This window comes from Dunckerocampus dactyliophorus, chromosome 1 (assembly GCF_027744805.1).
Source record: "Dunckerocampus dactyliophorus isolate RoL2022-P2 chromosome 1, RoL_Ddac_1.1, whole genome shotgun sequence".
Classification (NCBI taxonomy): Eukaryota; Metazoa; Chordata; class Actinopteri; order Syngnathiformes; family Syngnathidae; genus Dunckerocampus; species Dunckerocampus dactyliophorus.
In genome coordinates, this window is record NC_072819.1 from 2,332,861 (window position 1) to 2,352,690 (window position 19,830).

Here is a 19,830-nt window from a genome sequence, read left to right on the forward strand (position 1 = left end):
AAGGGCTATTATTTTAATAGAAAAAATAATATATTGTTAGAAAGCTCATAGTTTTTGCATGGTTATGTAATTTTGTTTCATTTCCAACGATTTATTCCGGCTTTGTTCGGCATCCTTGAACGCACCATAGTCGTGCGCTATGATGACAAGTTGCGAATAATTTACTTTGGTGCTGCCACTTATATTTCACTCATTCATTGTTGTTCCCAAGTGTTGATGCTGTGTGCGAATGAATCAAGGTGAGGTTTGGTGACGCTAAGTTGTTTGTGTTGACGGTTAGTGTTCGTATTTGTTCAGTGTCAAGTTAATTCAGGCTGGCACACTACCTGTCGCCCACACATCAAACCACGATGGAAAAAAAAACCTCTAGGGTTGTACCAAGGGTGAGTCTGTGGTCAGTGCTTTTAATCAGATGCTACTTTTGTGCCAACCATATTTTGTCAAGTGCAGTCAGACAGGATGTAATGTGCAGCGGCTTTACTGTGAAGGCTGGCAGTGTGTTGTTGCTGGTTGAAGGTTTATTGGAGAGCAAACCGGTCCTTGGACTCACAAAGGTTGGGGACCTATGTGTTACACAATATCACAAAAATCCCAAAGGGTGCCAAAAGCGTAAATAATCTGTGCCATTCCATTTTTTGGTACCAACTATCAAATGCATTACAGTAATCCCTCGTTTATTGCGGTTAGTCGGTTCCAGACCTGACTGTGATATGTGAAAGTCCGTGAAGTAGGATTCCTTTTTTATAAATCGAATATTTTTTGTAGTTATAATATATGAAGCCTGTTTACGACCTTCTAAATATGGTTTTAACATTATTAGAGTCTTGGAGACATGAAATAACACTCCTATAGTCACTTTTACACGTGTATTACCCGATATAGTAGACATGATAATCGAAAAAAAGACATCGTACTCATAAATAAGACATAACATAGGCTCACATCATAGCATTGACAGTGACCTCCTGCGGTGGTTATTGCATCATCATTTTAACATTACTGAAACCTAGTGACCAGTGTAGAATACTACTTTAATGGCGCTCCTGTTAGGATTTGTGCGCTGCTCTGCTCTCGCTCTCTCTCTGCTCCCTGTTGCAGCGCACCGCCTACCTAATTGGCACACCTGCAGCTCATTGAGGGACGCTCTTGATAAGCAGCAAGCTCCTGCAGCATGGTGCCAGATTGTTGTGAACCCTTGACCAACGCAGGCTCTACTCCATCGCACCTGAACCTGAACCTGAACCTGAACCTGAACCTGAACCTGAACCTGAACCTGAACCTGAACCTGAACCTGAACCTGAACCTGAACCTGAACTTTTGCCTCAGTCTCTTGTTCCAGCCTTACGCTGCGCCTTTTGTTATTCCCACACTTGCCTGTTGCAGTGTGTTGTTTGTGCACCTAGCCTGCCTTGTACTGCTAGTGTTTTTTGTTAGCCTAGTTTAGTTTGCCGTTCTACCTCTCCTTTTTTGGTTTGTACTTTTGCTCCTCTGTTTGTATTTTGGCTTGTTTTGTGTAATAAATATTATTACACCCTCTGCCGGCTCTCGCATCCTGGGATCCTCCTTCCTATCCTAACAGCTACTTGTGGTTATTTGCTTTATTAACAAGCAGAGAACACATATGCAGTGAACATTTACACAGGGGCTGCTGTCGACCACAACTCACGCCAGTCACTCGCTTGCTAAAACTCAGCTAAACACAGTCAACTCTAGCTGGCTGACTTAAAGGTGCACACAAGCTATATCACAGATGTTACACTACATATCATGTCTTCTGAATGCCTTATGTCTGTACTTCTGTTCATTTAGCAATTTTTATGCTTCAAAATGCTTAACTTAGGCCAAGAATACATAAAGTATGCATTTAAAAAATAAAATAAAATAGGCTGTATTCAACCATGAAACACCGATCATTTATTCATGCATTAATTTTAGAAAAAAATGTGAGAGCGAGGGCACAATGTTTGAATAGCAATGTAGCGAGGGACAACTGCAGTACATTACTTAAAGGGCACAACTAGACACACTTGAGAATAATCCATGTTGTGCAACAGTGGGATTGGAATGGAAAGAACTTTTTCACAGTGGTGTGAAAAAGTGTTTGCCCCCTTCCTGATTTGTTTGTTTGCATGTTTGTCCCACTTAAATGTTTCAGATCATCAAACAAATGTAAATATTAGTCAATGACAACACAACTCAACTCAAAATGCAGTTTTTAAATGAAACTTTTTATTATTAAGGGAGAAAAAAAATCCAAACTGCATGGCCCTGTGTGGAAACGATACACACGATATATGTCAATTATGTAGCTATCATCGTGGAAACACACGACAGTTCAAGATTTACCATTCCAAACTCTCCAGTGGAAAAATGAACTGAAATGTACCACTTGGCAGAAATGTAAGGGGTTAAGGAAAATATAAATGCAACAAGTCAACAAGGCCGTTATTAAATTGTATGTTATTATTCTCAAAGAGCTTGTCCTGCCCCTTGTCTGCTTTTCCCTTGACGCAACCAGCATTACAGTTTAACTGCACATTTTGGAGTGGCCTTTTATTGTGGCCAGTCCAAGGCACACCTGTGCTGTTTAATCAGCATCTTGATATGCCACACCAGGAGGGGGGTGAATTATGAGTTGAGCGCTCAGTAACACAGAATTCCGAACAATATTTTACAGAGATGCTCAAGAAAAACGGGAGCAAAAACAAAAAGTGTTGTTTTTGTTGAGTGTATAACTACGTTTGTCCCTATAGAACTCCTTCTGTGCGTTTACTCCTCCACACCACAAGGGCAGTCACAAGAAGGGTGACCAATACCGGCACGGCGATGAACGGCGCAAGGACACTGGCCGGCGGGTCGTGGATGAGCCGGCCGGTCAACGTGCAGTCGTGGAAGTAGTTTCGGTGGATCTGCACAAAGAAGCGGTCGACAATCTGATCAGGCCAGAAGCAGTCCATTCTCAACGCCACCTGGTAGGTACAATTGGTCAATCCCTCGTAGATCCTGAAAGCGGCACAGGAAAATGTAGCCAAAACGTGAGAGGTGACAGGACAGTGTGGGCCAACATCAGTGCTTCATATGCTTTAACGGCGCTACTTGTGGTTCAGGAGACACTCACAATGCACTTCAATTGCTTTATTAACAAGCAGGGAACACATATGCAGTGAACATTTACACAGGGGCTGCTGTCGACCACAACTCACGCCAGTCACTGGCTTGCTAAAACTCAGCTAAACACAGTCAACTCTAGCTTGCTGACATCACACACGTCATAATATACTACTGAATGCACAGTCATGGCACCTTTGTGACAGTGGAGGACCCACTGGTCTTAGTGCTGCTAAAAATACCTTTTAAATGTTTGGGGTGAAGAGAAACAGACATGGACACCGGCAGTGTCATGGCCTCAATGCACCATAGCAGCAGAGATTCTTTGCATGAAAATAGAAGCACAGTCAAACCTTGGTTTTCGAATGCCGTGGTTTTTGTATGATTCAGTTTTCAAGGTCAAGTTTATTTATACAGCACATTTAAACAAACCGTTCTTCCTGCCCCAAAGTGCTATACAGAAAATAATAATCATAAAAAATAACATGCTGGGAACTAAATGAAGCAGCCAGAGTAACACATAGAACTAAACATATGATCATTTGATCAAATTTTGTAAAATGAAGACGGAGAAAACGCTATAATAAGGGAATAATGTGAAAATATTTTGGGAATAAAGTCATAATAAGTCATCGTCAAGAATAAAGTCACAATATTATGACAAGAAAAAATAGTTAATAGTTAGAAAAAATAGTAGAAATGGGAAATAACTGCTGTAATTTTAAGAAAATAAAGTCAAAATATTATGAGGAAAAGTATTTAAGGGACAAAAAGAAGCTATTTTACTAGAATAAACTTGTGATACACCAAACCATGGGTTAGTCTCCTTTTATGCCCATAACAGCCAATGACAGAGAAGTAGGTATTCTTTGCATGAAGGTCATTTTGGTTCTTCATGTTGTACCCATGGAAGAAAGTGGTCAGTCAGAAACTCTACATACTTTGCTGAGGTCATTTTCACACCTTCAATGACCATAAAGTGCCTACCAGCTCTCTCCCAATGATTCCCATCCAAAACATGACTCAGCCACCTCCTGACATCACAGCCTTGTTGAGATATGTTGGCCATACTCTACTTCATCCATCCGGACCACCCAAGGTTGCACGGCCCTCATCAGTAAACGGGATGGTTTGAAAATTCATCTTTGTGTATTTGTTGGCCCACTGCAACCGTTTCTGCTTGTGAGTATTGGTTAGGGGTGGCCAAATAGCAGGTTTATGCATAACTGCAAGCTCTGGAGGATTCTCCACCTTGAGGTTCATGGGACTTCAGAGGCACCAGCAGCTTCATATAACTGTTTGCTGCTTCGTAATGGCTTTTTAGCAGGTGCGCTCTTTTCGATACATTTTGTCTTTGTCATTATGCCTTTGTCAGCACATCCCGACTGTCATCTGATTCAGCCACAAATTTCTTCACCGTATGAATGTTTTTGTGAATAATTGAATGTTTTCATATATGTTATGAATTATTATATTTTTAGAAACAAACAAAACAAAATAAAGTTCTAATATTTAGAAAGATAGCTTGGGGAAAAAGTTATGATCCATCCATCCATCCATCCATCCATCCATCCATTTCCTTCCACTCATCCGGGCCGCCAGGGTCTCTCTAAGTAAGCTTAGACTTCCACCAATGCTTTCCCAGGCCAGCTGTGAGACATAATCCCTCCAGCGTGTCCTCGGTCTGCTCTGGGGTCTCGTCCCAGCTGAGCATGCCCGGAACACCTCACCAGGGACGCGTCCAGGAGGCATCCAGACTAGATGCCCAAGCCACCAAAAAGTTATAATATTATGGAAATAAGTCATAATATTATAAGAAGAACATTTACAAAGATTATTGAAGAAGAAATTTGAAGCATTTTTAAAATTTGGAGAAAAAAAAACAAATGCAAAGATGTTAAATTGGATCTTGCACTAGGCTCTCAGACAGCAGCTGTCCTATCGAGTCTGACTGGTGTGTGTCCCACCTAGTCTTTGAGTATAAGCTGATGAAGCCTCCTCGGATGAAAGGCCAAACGTCTTCTAAGACAACCTGAACAGTCCAGTTGTGATTGATTGAATGTCGTGAGAATACAATGAGCTGGAGGAACGACAAACTATTAACCGGCAGCTGCAAAAATGGGGAAAAAAAGAGCGAAGACCGAAGTTCACACTAATATTGGGCTTTTTCACCCATATCACAAAACTGAGATGCATTTTTTTTCTTGAAATATGGATAACTTCTGAGCATATCAGCACGTGTTGCTTTACAAAATATCAAAGGGGCCTTTGCATTTTAATTTTTCAGTATGTATAGCCCTCGGTGGAAAAGGTTTGGACACCCCCAATGTGGAGGAAGAAGAACCAAATGGTTAGTTGCATTGTTTGCTGCTCTTAAAGGTACAGGACACAACAGGGCCTTTACAAGCTCATTTGTATTGTCATTGATAACAAAACATTTTTTTTACACAAACCAGTCAGTCAACTCACTCTCTGGTGTCTGGCCAGCTGCACCACAGACCTCGGCCCACTGACCCCATGTTGAACTTGAACTCAGCCAGGCAGAGGTCATCGATCACTCTCTCGTAGAGCCCTCTGTCGCAGCCCGACACGGATGCTGCAGAGCGGGAGGAGAGACGATGATGATGATGAGACCAACTTGCTGTTCTCGACTGGTGATAGGAAGACATAAATAACCCAAGTTCACATCCCGGCTATCTCTGCTAGAACGTTTCACAGCAGGCCACTGCAGCTGTGAAGTATTCCCAGGAGCGGGTGTAAATAAGTTGCTACGGCAACCATAAAGCACATTCAACCTGTGTCTGAACTGAGTAGACGCGATCACACCAGTTCACACAAATTCAACCAATCCGCGCCAATTCTGGCTAATCAACATCATTTTCCCTGAGCGATGCTCAAACGTGTACACCAACTGTATCCTTGTTTTTTCTTTTCTCCGAAAATAGGACATTTTTACCACAGAAAACGTTCATTCACCCCAAGTCGGTAATAATTCTTAAATGTGAGATAATACAGGTCAAATGTACAGCATGTATGTACCATCCATCCATACATCCTTTTTCTTCCGCTTATCTGGGTCCAGATCGCGGGGGCAGCAGTCTCAGTAGGGAAGTCCAAACTTCCGATTTGTGAGGTCTGATCATTTTAAGGAGGCATTTTTATGACGCAAATGTATTACTCGTTTGAACGCATATTGTTTTGAAAAGCCAAACTCTTTACTAAAACGCCCCCAGAAACTAAGCGGAACTACGTTCCTTGTCACGGACCTCCAACCGGGACCTGACTCACGGGACCCATTGGGGGGTAAGTCACTGTTGATGGGGATGTCATACAACATCATGTCACAAAATCCAAACTATGGCTTTCAGAGTTTACTCTGACAGACCTGCCAAGGATGTATAAATTCCCTGTAGTACTGCAGATATTATGTTTATTTAGTCAAATTAGCAGCTGTTGAACCTCATCATTCTTCTTTCACTCATTCGAGTTAAATCGAATTGCTGCCTCAATTCAAGGCGCAAACCACAATAGCAGAAATAAAACCCAGGTGCTTTGCTTGCTTCATTCTTTTCTTGCACTGAATGTGAAATGCTGCTCGAACGCTTTCAGCCCCGCACACAACGACTGCAAAGAAAACATTTGGAAATGCAAGATGGGCACGCTTGAAAGAAGTGAAGATAACATCCTTTTTCTGCAAATACGCACCGGTGATCACCATCACAACACAAGCTGCCCTCAGTAGTGATGTGCTGGCCATGACGAAAACAAGCAACTCCAGCGGCCCGAGATCATCTGCACATATTTCCCTCTTCCTCTGGTCCTACAGCTGATAAACTCCAATAAACTACCGGTTCACAAATGTGTCGTCAACAAGGCACGGGGACAACTGACTGTGGGTAAAAGTGTAAAAGTGCCTTGACCTTCTGCAGTGGAAACCCATCCCCAATCATAGCAGCCCTGACTGTCATCTGATTCCATGTGCGGCTGCCTTCCCCCTGGTGCTGCTCACAGGGGACACAACAAAGTCAGAAACTATAATTAGTGTCCTGCCAGTCAGAAGGGAAGGCATGTAAAGTCACTTTACAATGTGGTGTAAGGAGGACGGACTTTGTCAAAGTTGCGACGTTTCCTTCAAAACATGCATTTAAATGCCTATTTTGTAGTGTAGTCGCTTTAAAATGTCAATCTTCAGTGTTTACCGTATTTCCCGGACTATAATAAATTGCATCAGTCGAAACATATGCCAAGAAGAGTTAAAAGCGACACTTAATACCAATAAATCACATTTATTTCCAAATTTAATTCACAAAATTCAAGGGCAAAAACAGGCATTTAACCTTAACTACACAACAGCACACAAAGCAAAAGGCTGAAGAGGTCGGACACCTTCAGTATGTTCACAACACATTTGCAGTTACTCAATTACGCAATAGTGTAAATAGTAGTGTGCCGGGGGAGCAGCCTCAAGAAAAAGGACGCCACACGTCTGGACAAACTGGTGACAAACCGGTGGCAACGAACTGGACAGCCTGGCATCTGTGGCACAGCGAAGGACACTGAGGAGGCTCCTTTCCATCACAGACAACCAGTAGCTTCTCCTGACAGAAGAGCAGTTTCAGTGGCAGATTACTATCACTGCAGGTTTGTGGTTCTGTTAAAAGCAATAAAAAGACATGAAGCAGTTTCAGTAGAAATTGCGTGTGATTGCTGAAATGTAGAAATATCCTACAAATGTGTTGAAATCTATTCACCGGCTGGGGATCTCCCCTGCAAACATTAGTGATGTGCGATAGCACTGATTTCGGTTCCGGTACGATACTGAGTAAAATTCAGGATAATATCGGCGATACCGATACTTTGTGCAAATTTATCTACAATGTATCTGGTTGTGTATTGTAAAAAGTTGTGTATTTCATATCAAGCATAAAGAATACGAGACATTTAATTCATGTATTGATTAAATAAATTCTTAATTGAAATTAATTAGTAATTGATATTATCTCATAATTTTTAAGTACCGTATTTTCCGGACTATAAGTCGCTCCAGAGTATAAGTCGCAACAGCCAAAAATGCACAATGAAGAGGAAAAAAATATATATAGAAGTCGCACTGGACTATAAGTTGCATTTTTGGGGGACATTTATTTTTATGAAATCAAAGCTCAAGAAAAGACATTTCATATTGAAAGGCAAGTTATAGTAATAACAAGAGGCAGTAAATAGACGTCTGTTAAGGTAACGTGAATAGGTGTTATGTAAACATAACACATATAACATATAACATATAACGTAAACATATAACATATTAACAGTTATTCAGATAACTATAACCTAAACAACCCGCAAAGTCATCTATATTTTTCGCCTTGGCACCTACCTGGGTGTGGAGACGTAACGAAGAAAGAACTGGTGCGCGTAACTCCATCGCCTTTCCGGCGACCAAGTCTGGTGCTTGTGTGTCTCACAGAACGTTACAGTAACATTACTGACACCTCGTGGCCAGTGTGCAATACTACACATCATCAACATCCTGCATTATAGCTGTATTTTAGTTCATTTAGCCACTTTTATGCTTGAAAATGTTACATTTAGGCAAAGTTGTGCTTTAATATGCTTTTATTTTTTAAAATAATAATGTTTAACCATGAAACAGCGTGATTTATGAATAAATGCATTTTTGAAAAACGTGATAGTTACTGTAAATGATTCTAAGCATGTATGAAGGTCAAGATAAAGTGCTGAAGAGGACACAGTGAGGACTTTGTCTCATAATGACTGCTAGAATCCAACACTGATTATTACATAAAACTGCAACTTGTGTTGGCTAACAGCAGCAGTTCAACTTAAAGTCTTTAGAGGGCAGCAGAGGATAAGAAACGCGCTCACATTTCATTCAGGCGCCCTCTTCTGTTCATCTTAAACAACACAATTTCTCCGCTAGATGGCAGCAGAGGACAGTACATTATTTATGCATTATTTTTTCATAGACTGGACTTTGGTGAATTCAACTGTACCCACATCGGCTGTGACACCGCACATGGCTCACACATTAGTGTTACTGTACCGGCCGATGTGCTAATGAGCTCACTTCTCACCCCACCTCCGATATAAACTTGTGTTGGCATCATTATACAAATTATAATCCCTAAAGGAAGTTTTGTGTTTTTGTTAATTACATTCAGTTTCTTTTTTGTGCTTATTCTAAAGCACCGATACCATTTAACAAATTATGTTTTCATCTCCGAAATTGTGTTTAATAGGCTTTAATGCGCGCATATGATGAATAAGGCGAGTGTATTTGAATAAAATATCAGTGAGTGGTTCGCTCAGCTTGTGCACACAGGTGAGAGGAGAACTTGATGTCAATCTGACCAATCAGAAGGGGATGATATGTGACGTGGGCGGATCTTCCAGGCGAGACCTGACGCTCCCCCACCAAAAAAAGATGCTTTGTAGCCGTTGTAATTGGCTACGGGAGGTGTCTATCACATTCCGGAGGCGTGCTCCAACCCTGCGCGCACACACCCTCACGCACGTGCGCACCCCCTCCACCCCCCCCAGGCACCAATGCAGTGTCAGTCTCTCAGTGTCCACAGTAGAAAGCGATCCAAGCGGCAGTGTGGGAACTAGCAAACAAACACAGCCAAGCGGTGCGTAAAAGGCTGCCGTCCTTTTGGCTTGATCGTTGCGCGCGGGAGAACGGACCGGGATATCTTCATTGGAGATGTGAGTTTCAGGACTTTAACAAGACTCGCAGCCCCCGCTCTCCAAGATGAAGTTCCTCGCCTGCGCCCTCGCCACTTTGCTGCTTGTACGATCCAGCGCTGCGCAGTCAGGTGAGTGCGTCAACTTGCTCCTTAATCGCGTCCTCAGCGCGCGGATTGGCTCCTGATCACTTAACCTGCGTGCAAGGAAAAACTTATCCCAACTGAACGCACGCCCTCCTCATCGCAGCTCGTGCGGCAACCCGTGCGTAAAACACTCCTCAGACTTATTTGTTTTGTTCAGACCACAACTTTTATTAAAAATGTCACCCAGCTCTTTCAGATAGTTAATGATTCGTTTCACTTCCTGAATCATTTAAATGGATATTTAATGAATTGCGCTCGTGGCTTTTCGTTTTCATCATGCAGAAGCTCCCGCTGGGTCGGTTTGTGGTCCAGCATCTCCTTGATGCTTCCTCTGCAATAAATAGTCCATCCACACTTAGCTCATGAAAGAGCTTTGGCACGCTGCTGGATGTTAGCTGATAGTTTGCATGTCACTAATTGAGGTCCTGTGTGTGTGTGTGTGTGTGTGTGTGTGTGTGTGTGTGTGTGTGTGTGTGTGTTGTCGATGCTGGGTTTGGACTTAATAGCCTTGGTGGTCCCCTTCCTGCTTGCTCAGACTTCAATTACTTTATTTCCTTTCTGTTTTGGGTCCAATCAGGGGTATTTGGGTCTGATGAGCCTGCAGGATTCCCCCTCCTCAGTTAAACTTTGGCACAATGAACCGCATCACAAATCCAAAAGTCAAGCAGAAGAAGTAAGACATGTTTGATGTCTTTCAGTCTTTCAGTTGCTCTCCAAGGGGTTGAGGTTCTCAGGCGCACACACACACGCACACACACACACACACACACACACACACACACACACACACACACACACACACACACACACACTCCCCTGCAGGCCTTCCCTGCACATCTTTGGATGGGAGCCGCTGAATGCTGGCTATTTAACACATTCAGCGGTGGATGGATGCATTGATGGACCGACGTGCATTTGGAGAAAAGAGGCCCTCTCTCTGGTTCATCTGAGATGTTTGTGATGCAAATTCGGCCCAAGAAAAATCCGAGCTATGCCTCTCGGGAGGCTTGTGGGTGTTAGCGAGTAGATGATGTGCCTGTTAAATTCACTTCTGTAATTATTGTGTCGCAGTAAATGAGGATTTGGAATCAGTGTGCGTGCATGCATTGGAGATTTCCACATGTTAAAGGTTTTATTTAGGCACTTGTTTTGATTTTTTTAATGGGTTGAAGTGTCCTTGAGACATGCTTTGGCATTTACTCTTTAATATTAACTGACACAAGCTGTTATTTCTCCGTTAGATGTGTTATTCTTGTAAAAAAATGCTTTCATTCTCATTTATATATTTGTGACTCACACATTCAATTAAGTGCACCATTTTCTCTCGCTTGCGTGTTTGTGTGTGTGTGGGAGACAAACGCATTGGCATGTGTGTGTTTGGGTGACATTTGAAGACGCCTGTGTAGCAGTCCGGGAAGTGGGGGTAGGGGTGATGATGGGGTGTTGGGGGCGCACTTGCTGAATGCCAGTATCAAATTACCGGCCGCTCATCAGCTGGCCCACGCGAAGCTGGCGGAAATTAGAATTTATTACAAGCTAATTAAGCTTTGTCTTTTTTTTTTTTCTTGATAGTATCAGTCTAGACTGTGAGCCCTTCATGTGACACCATGAGAGATGTGGGGGAGGCAAGGGGGCTTCAATCTGACTCCGAATTGCTATCATAACTTGATATCTGCTCTTCATTAAACAGAGATATTGAATGTGGAGGAAAAGGCCCGAAATAATGTTACTCCCAGGGTACGGGTGGAATTGAGGAGCGGTCATTATGTCCAAGCAGAAGCCTGATAAGTGTGACGTACAGACCGGTACAGATTACCTGATACCAGTGCCAAATCAGTACTTTTGCTTAAGCAGTGCCCGAACCCGTACTTACAAATGGAAAATGTACACGTTTTGCCGAAAAACATGGACTTTTGCGACATGGAAGTAGAACAGAATAGTAATGTGCGTGCGCTGTTGGAATCGAGCACTGCTGTTGGGATGTGAAGGTTGGCAATAAAGTTTAAAAAGAGCGTTAGACGTTGCATACTTACAAGACATTACCGTGAATTCCGGTGTATAAGCCGCGCACACCAAATTTAGGAAGACCGGGTTTGTTTTTATATAAGCCGCACCTGTGTATAAGCCGCACGCGTCCACGTCGTAAAATGACATATTGTGGCGCGCACGAGTCCATGAGGGTTTGAGAGGAGCCAATCATGAGCTGTGAAAAAACTCACGACGAGCTTGTCAACTCATTGGAAATTGCAGGAGGTCATTACTCTATAACAGTCTGACATCTTACAAATGACATTAAACTCATCACACAGCAACTTAACACTCAAAAGGTATACCTCAGAAATAAACATGTAGCAAGTTTAAAATGAAAAAAAAGTGTTCCCATAATGCATTTCATTTGTGAAAGCAGTTTCATTGGAAGAGCAGAGAAAATGGTGTGCAATGCTGCTTCTGTCCACCAGAGCGAGCCAGAGGACCTGGAGCCAAGAGCCCAGAGGGAAGCTGACGTCATTGCAACACTCCAATGAATGTGTTGCTCAGACTCGGCGCCTTATGGGAAAACTTTAAAATGTTGTTTTTTTAATTTTAAATTCATACTGGGACATGTTTGTATATTTGCATATACACCTTTTGAGTATTAAATTGCTGTGTGATGAATTTAGTGCTGTTAGTAAAGTGTTCTAGGAAAGATGACGCCATGAGTCAGACTGTTATGTTGTATACTGGCTTCCAATGGGTTGACAAGCTCGTTGTGAGCGCACTGATAGCTCGTGATTGATAGCTCTTAAAGGAGATGTCGCAAGATTAGAATTTAACCATAAATTAGCCACACCGCTTTATAAGCCGCAGGTTTCAAAGTTTAAGAAAAAAGTAGCGGCTTATACATCGGAATTTGCGGTACTTGCATAATATCTCCTTCAAGCGCTTGTTGCAGGTGGCTGAGTCTGCATTCATTTAGCACTTTAGCAATGGAGCTACTGTTTACATGTGCAACCACAACCGCACCAGAGCAGAGCATCCTCTCACACACCGCTGTTACCGTGGGGCTGAGGACAAAATAGCAGCCACAGTCGATAGCGCACGATGACGGCCGCTGCGGCCGACTCCCGGTGTGAGGGTGCCGCCTGGCACCTGGCAAAGTCTCAAAAGGTCACGAGAAGCATTTGGCTTTAATTGGAGGTCATCAATCCACTTAAGCTGCTCCACAAGTCTCTCACACAGACGCAGAGCAGGAGACGGCTGGAAACACAGAGGAATCTTTTTTGTACCCCTTTTCTGTTCTTTTTCTTCTAGACCACTGGAGGGTTTGTTCGGCCCACCACTTGTAATTCCGCAAACGCCTTCATGCTCTGTCCGAGACAAACAAACACACACACACACACACACACACACACACACACACACACACACACACACACACACACACACACACACACACAAAGGATGAGCAAACATACTCACAAGTCTCTTGTGTTTTCCTGTCTTTTTTTCTCTCGTCTTTGCAAACATATAGCCATTCCTTTGTGTCTTGTTTCTAAATTTCTCAATTTTCGCCCTGATCAAGATGATGTTGCATGCTCAACCAAAACACTGAGTATTTGTCCATTTTCTGCGTGATTCCAATCGATTTGAACATTTTCTTCTTCTCGGTCTCGCGTGCAAGCCTTGCCTGTACCGTTTGAGTGCACTCAGGAAGTCGCCAATAATACAATGTTGCAGAAACATTTTTACACACACCATGACTTTCTACAACCTGTTGAATGTTTTTAATGTAAGCGTGAGTTTATTCTTGCTAATCGGACAATAAAATACACAGAAATAGCATACGCGGAGGCGCTGGAAGGAGAGATAGAACGTGCTTGTCGCCAAGCCAGCATGTGGTTTTCTTTTTTTGATGACAGCAGCACCAGCTGGAGTGCTGCTCTAACCGCTGGTTGTTTATACTAGGGACCGTCAACAAATGACTATTGCGCTGAAGAGAGTCTGTTTAAAAAAAAAAAAAAGTCATATATTCTAAATCACACCACAAATGGATCTATAACCACGTCAAATGATGAGTCCTACCCTAAAAGTATTTTTGCACGCCCATTTTTTCCAATTTAGTCTTTTATTGGATGGACTTTTATTGGATCTTTGATTGGATTTGGGACCTGACTCACAGAGGTTTGTTACAAAAGCCAAACAATATTGTTGGTCATGCTGTGTAATAAAAAAGTACTTTCAGCAATACTTTGGTTGCATTATTTTTAAGCTATTTTCATAACCATTTTCAATTACGCAAGTTCATGTTTGTAACAAAACCTAAAAAAGGATCGTTACTGGGTCAGATCGGCAGGACTATATATATCTATATATATAAAAAAAAGCCCAAAAATGTGTGTTGGGACATCCCTATGGAGGATAATATATCCAAGCTCACCAGAAGTTGATCAGAGTTTTACAACAAAGTCACGATTACTATAACACCATTATTTTCTTAGTCGATTCATCTGAAGCTTGTTATTTCCATGAATCCAGTAATTGGTTAGGTCATGTGGACTACGGACCAAATCGATATGAAGCAAACACAAGCAGTTAGTGGTTTGGCCCGTAACATATCCGAAAAGAGGCAGAAATGACAATCACTAAAACACAAATAAAACATAAAACCTGATAATAATAATGAGAATTTAAAAATGGGTCAATCCAGCCATGAACCTCGCTGTACGTCACTGGTTGGAATTTGCAAACGAAGCCTGTTACTGCATCGAAATCCTTGCCATGAAGTTGATGTAAGACTCATAAAAAGGCATCCCCGCAATCAAGCATGTTTGAAAGCCACAACTGAAAGTCTTGCTATTTGTATTCCATTTGAAGAAAACGTGTGTGGCGTTATCATGCGTCCGTGTCCATGTGCACATGCAGCTTCCTGCGGAAAAATAAAAAATGAGTAAAAATAAACAACGCATCAGCTTCGACTTTCCCTTCACGCGCATTTACTCCGGCACAAGGCCAGCGCAGGAAGTGGGACGTCGTTCAGCTTTGTTTGATTGACAGCGGCTCTTTGGCGAGGCAGCCTCGACTCTTTCAAAACAGGCTTTTTTTCTGAGTCGCCCTCCTCCGCCGGCGTCCCCGCTGCAGCGGCTCTCTGCTCCCATCTCGGCTCAAAGGGGCCTATTAGAATCACAATGGCTTGTTTTTTTTGTGTTTTTTTTAAAACTCTGTAACCTTGACAAAACCATTTTAATGAAAAGAGAAGTGATCACTGGCCTCTAATCCCTCGTGTGTGCGCGCGCATTGATGCGCCAGTTCCAGCACCATTTGTACTCTGTACCTTTGCCACAATCTCACACGGGCCGTACTCCGTGTGTGCGTGTGTGTGTGTGTGTGCGTGTGTGTTAATCCCCGCTAAGATATTCAAGACAGCTAATCTGTTTAATTACACTACAAATTAAGGATATTTACCGTTCCAAGGCTTTTATGCGACAGACGCCTTAATCAGGCCCTAACTCTGCCTGGCACGGAACGAGTGTGTTTTATTCCATCTCGGTAAGTGTGTGTGTTTTCGTGTGTGCGTGATTGATGTTCTGTATGCCGGAGCATGTGCACATTTATTTGTATCAGACAATTTCTGCCAGAGTCTGTCAGTGTCTGCCTGCCTCGGCCCCTTATTGAATATTTGCCACAGAGGAAGAGATTATTGTTTTGCTCTGCCGTCACCATGACAGAGAAAGACGAGTCTCCAAAAGGGCTGAAATGTAATATCGCCGAGCATTCATAAGCATTAAAAGAGCACAAAGACGTATCGATATTGCATATTCTACAAGGACAACACTAACGTTGGATGTCTTGAGGAATAAAATCGTTATGGTTTCCAGAAATCTTCTCAACCCAGATTTTATTGACTGTAGTGTAAAACTGTTTCAAATTGAAATAAAGCCTCAAAGGCTCTTACAAGTGAGCGTAATGTTGGAACGCTTTGCAGCTTTTTAAATGGCAGCTTGGCTCGAGTTCCTCGTTTAGCCCGGAAGTTAATTTCAGATTGAATTTAGAAGTGCCTGGGAAGACCAACTCTGGGGAAGCGGCGTCCTCCTCACTTGTGAGTTTGTTTATGCGTTTGTTTTCTCATTTGGCTTGTGTCAGCGGTTCTTAATTAGAATTTGGTCGTGTGAAATGAGAGCGATGGGTGAAATTGGCACCGGCAATTATGCGCAGAAATGATTTGTGTGAAAGCCAAGTGTGCACATCTTAAGAGTGGGACTGTGTTTATATTTGGTGTTTCTGCATAGCGTGGGGGATCTCTAATGGCCTAACCTGGGACCCACATTTTCCAAAGGTCACTAATTGGTGACCCACACTTTTATTTTTACAGTATATATTTTTATATGATATTATTGAGTATTTCTGAGTGTATACATGATCCTATCTATATTATACTGTATATACAGTGGTGTAAAAAAGTGTTTGCCCCTTTCCTGATTTCTTATTTTTTTATGTTTGTCACACTTAAATGTTTCAGACCAAATGTAAATATTAGTCAATGACAACACAACTCAACACAAAATGAAACTTTTTATTATTAAGGGAGCAAAAAAAATCCAAACGTACATGGCGCTGTGTGAAAAAGTGATTCCCAGCAAGTCCACCTCTGAATGGATGAAGACTTTGGAGTGGTCTAGTCCAAGTCCTGACCTGAATCCTATTGAGATGCTGTGGCATGACCTTAAAAAGGAAAAGCCTCCAATGTGGCTGAATGACAACAATTGTGTAAAATTCCTCCCCAGCGCTGGAAGAGACTCATTGCAAGTTATCACAAACGCTTGATTGCAGTTGTTGCTGCTAAGGGGGGGGGCAACCACTTATTAGCTTTAGGGGGCCATCACCTTTTCACACAGGACCATGTAGCTTTGGATGTTTTTTCTCCCTTTTAATAATAAACAGTTTCACTTAAAAAGTGCATTTTGTGTTGAGTTGTGTTGTCATTGACTAATATTTACATTTGTTTGATGATCTGAAACATTTAAGTGGGACAAACATTTATAGTTTTTGTAAAAAGTCACACCAAGCAAATGTACAGTATTTGTGTCATCTTTTGTAGCGTTTATACACATTATTGCATGTCCAAAAGAGGAATTTATTCAGGCATTTTGTCAAGAAAATGAAGAAAATGATAACTGCATGCATATGTATAAATTCAAATGAAATATCAGAACTGCACTAAATAAGACCAAAGCATCGGATAATTCACTTTAACTGTATCTGTGCAATAAATATACAGTATACCAAGGAGGAAGATGACTAAAATAGTCCTCAATTTTGTTCAAAAATAAGTCACACATGAGTTGTATAGCACATATTGTTATGTCATTTTTGACCAGAATGGATCAGTGGCCCACTTTTGGGTCCCGACCCACCAGTTGGGAATGGCTGGCATAGTGGATGAGTCCCACAAGGGGACGGGGACGCGTTGTCCTTGCAAAGTGGACCCTTGCCTGGTGTCGGGCGGTAATAAATGAGCGGGCACCTGAAAGTGGCAGCCGTGTCAGCTGACCGGGGACGGAGGGGACAGGCGGGAGTTTTGTCGTGCGTGTGCAGGAGATTTTCCGTGAGTGTGGGATGGCCAGGATCAGTCAGGTTGGTCTTCATGTTGCATATCGTCATCACTTGACCCCCTACCCCAGCTTTGCTTTGTCTGACTGAAGTGACCTCCCAGTCCAACAGAAATACAGCCACCCCTCCAGCTGCTTTAAAGGTACATTAAACTGTGTGTGTGTGTGTGTGTGTGTGTGTGTGTGTGTGTGTGTGTGGAGTACCTTGGCTTTACTGTGGCTCTGTGTGCATATGGAGGTGGGTCACCTTCATCACCAGGAAAAGCCACAAAAACGACCAGGTCTTTGTGCAGGAGCATAGTTTTTGCGTCTTGCTTCATTAATTGTGCGCTGGCCAGTCAAACACACACCTCCTCGCTCCCCTGCGTTTTGGCCTGGAAGTGACCAGTTATCGCTCTTGGCAAGGTGAAAGCAGGCGGATGGTGGGGTCGTTGGTGAGACTAAGGTGTCTTTTTTTTTCCGTGCGTGTGTTCATGTGGGGGTGTGTGTCCAGGCAAAGTGAAGGTGGAGTGAATGAGACAGTGTGCTGCCTCTGAGGGGTGTAGCCATCACAGCTGCTGAATGCTCCAATTAATCAATAAAAGCCACACTGCCACTGTGTATTTGTGTGTGTATATTTGTGTGTGTGTGTTTGAGGGGGTGGGAGTAATCCCTTGTTTCCTCTAAGTAGGATTACTTATTCTTTTAAATCATATTTTCACAGTGAAAGCATTTAAAACCTGTTTCCGACCTTCTAAATAACAGTTTTTAACATGATTAGATCCCTGTAGATATGATATAACACCCCTATAGTCACCTTTGCACTCCTATTACCCAATATAGTAGACATAATAGAAAGTAAGACATAAATAACACTCATGTTCGTGTGTGTTGCTGTAAATGTGTGCCAGTGCGAGGGAGCTGAGTGGGGGACGGACAGGAAGTGACTTTGAGGGTTCAGAGTTGAGTTTTATCGTGGTGTGGTTTAAAGCTGCAACGTGTTAGAGATTATTGCGTCTGCTGTGAGATCATTCAAACTTGCAATAAAAGTCTGGTGCTTGTGTGTCTCACCCAACAGTGCCAGTGTAGAATACTACATTTCATCACAACATCTTTGAATGGGTCTTCTGGATGCCTTATATTTGTATTTTTGTTCATTTAGCCATTTTTAGGCTTAATTTAGGCTTAATTTAGCGCAGAGTGGCAAGGGATTATTGTGCTTCCCCCACATCAAGTTGTGGACCGTCACACGATCCCGTTCACTTCCCCAACATCAGGGTTCTCCTTCAGTTGGCCTGTACCATCCCAGTAACAGGGTGTGAATGTGAGCCAAGTGCCAGTACCTTGAAGCGTGTGAACACCTACATGAGGGCCAGTGTGACGCAACAGCGGCTGACCTCGCTGGCACTTCTCCACATTCACTACAAAAAGGTTAGCAACCTGGAGGAAGTGGTGGACATATTTTCCAAGAAAGATGATGCTGAATGAGCGATAGGTAAGGCTGAAACACATTGTAGTGATTCATATAGTGTAGGCCTGTGGAAATAGCATCCACCACTGAAGCCATGGCATGCTCAGTCGCCCAGTAAACTGATGAACTTATCTAAATAGGGCAAGGTGGATGTTGGCATTTTGCCCTTAAGCTTGTCATTTGGAGGAAATAACATTGTTGTTATGTCTGTCCAAAATATGCATCAGAAAAATGTTTTTTCGGGCTCCAAATGCTAAATTTTCCCTGCTCTGGGATGGGGGACACCCTCCCCCGGCTCGGACGCTTCGCACCCTCGCAAAAGGTCCGTTCACTCAGATTTTTGAACCCCCTCGAAAAATATCTGGTTACGGGCCTGCTGTATATATTAAATGAAAAAGGAAATCTTAATATGGCATACTTAGGGATATTTGGCTTTCAGGGGAAATACCAGGACCTTAATAATGACCTTACCATAATAACCCAACATAGCACTGTAACCCATGCTAGTAGTCATAGTCACAAAAAGTTCACATTTGAGTTTTCTGCACCAGCACTAAGCTGTTTTACAGAAGCACACCATCATAAAAACACACCACAAATTGCTGTTATTAGAGCAGCAGGCAGCCATCAGCTCAAAACATTCCACTGCAAGGTTGTCGACATTTCACTTCACTTCTCTCCATCATTTGACTTTCTTCTACAGGACGTTTTGTGTCGTCGTGTGTCTCCGATACAAAGTGAGCGGAGGTGGCGTGCTGGCAAAGATGCTTGTTATAAAATTGCAAACTCATTCATTCATTTTCTCCACACTGCATATGCAAGGGGAGGGTCCACC

The 19,830-nt window shown here is 42.6% G+C and overlaps 2 protein-coding genes across 6 annotated transcripts in view; one reads left to right on the plus strand and one right to left on the minus strand.

The window, feature by feature from the left end:
- Positions 1–2,257: 2,257 nt before the first annotated feature.
- Positions 2,258–7,039, minus strand: LOC129187782 (receptor activity-modifying protein 1-like). The gene is made up of 3 exons (XM_054787475.1): positions 6,814–7,039; positions 5,578–5,704; positions 2,258–3,003 (listed from the first exon to the last, which is right to left on the minus strand). Exons 1-3 carry the CDS (start codon positions 6,863–6,865, stop codon positions 2,748–2,750), a joined length of 435 nt encoding a protein of 144 aa, XP_054643450.1. The 5' UTR covers positions 6,866–7,039; the 3' UTR covers positions 2,258–2,747.
- A 2,637-nt stretch (positions 7,040–9,676) lies between these two features.
- Positions 9,677–19,830, plus strand: part of LOC129180454 (receptor tyrosine-protein kinase erbB-4-like) — a 239,326-nt gene continuing 229,172 nt past the window's right edge. For all 5 annotated transcript variants that reach the window (XM_054774983.1, XM_054774977.1, XM_054774951.1 and 2 more), the window contains exon 1: positions 9,677–9,944. In XM_054774983.1, coding sequence (XP_054630958.1) covers positions 9,881–9,944 — 64 coding nt within the window. In that variant the 5' untranslated portion in view covers positions 9,677–9,880. The remainder of the gene's footprint in view (positions 9,945–19,830) is intronic.

Excerpts from the sequence above, each read along its gene's own strand:
- LOC129187782 (XM_054787475.1), bottom strand. The coding sequence starts at position 6,865 with ATGGCCAGCACATCACTACTGAGGGCAGCTTGTGTTGTGATGGTGATC. Across the intron at positions 5,705-6,813 it reads TGTTGTGATGGTGATCACCG|CATCCGTGTCGGGCTGCGAC; the intron begins GTGCGTATTTGC and ends CCCGCTCTGCAG. Across the intron at positions 3,004-5,577 it reads AGCTGGCCAGACACCAGAGA|GATCTACGAGGGATTGACCA; the intron begins GTGAGTTGACTG and ends TGCCGCTTTCAG.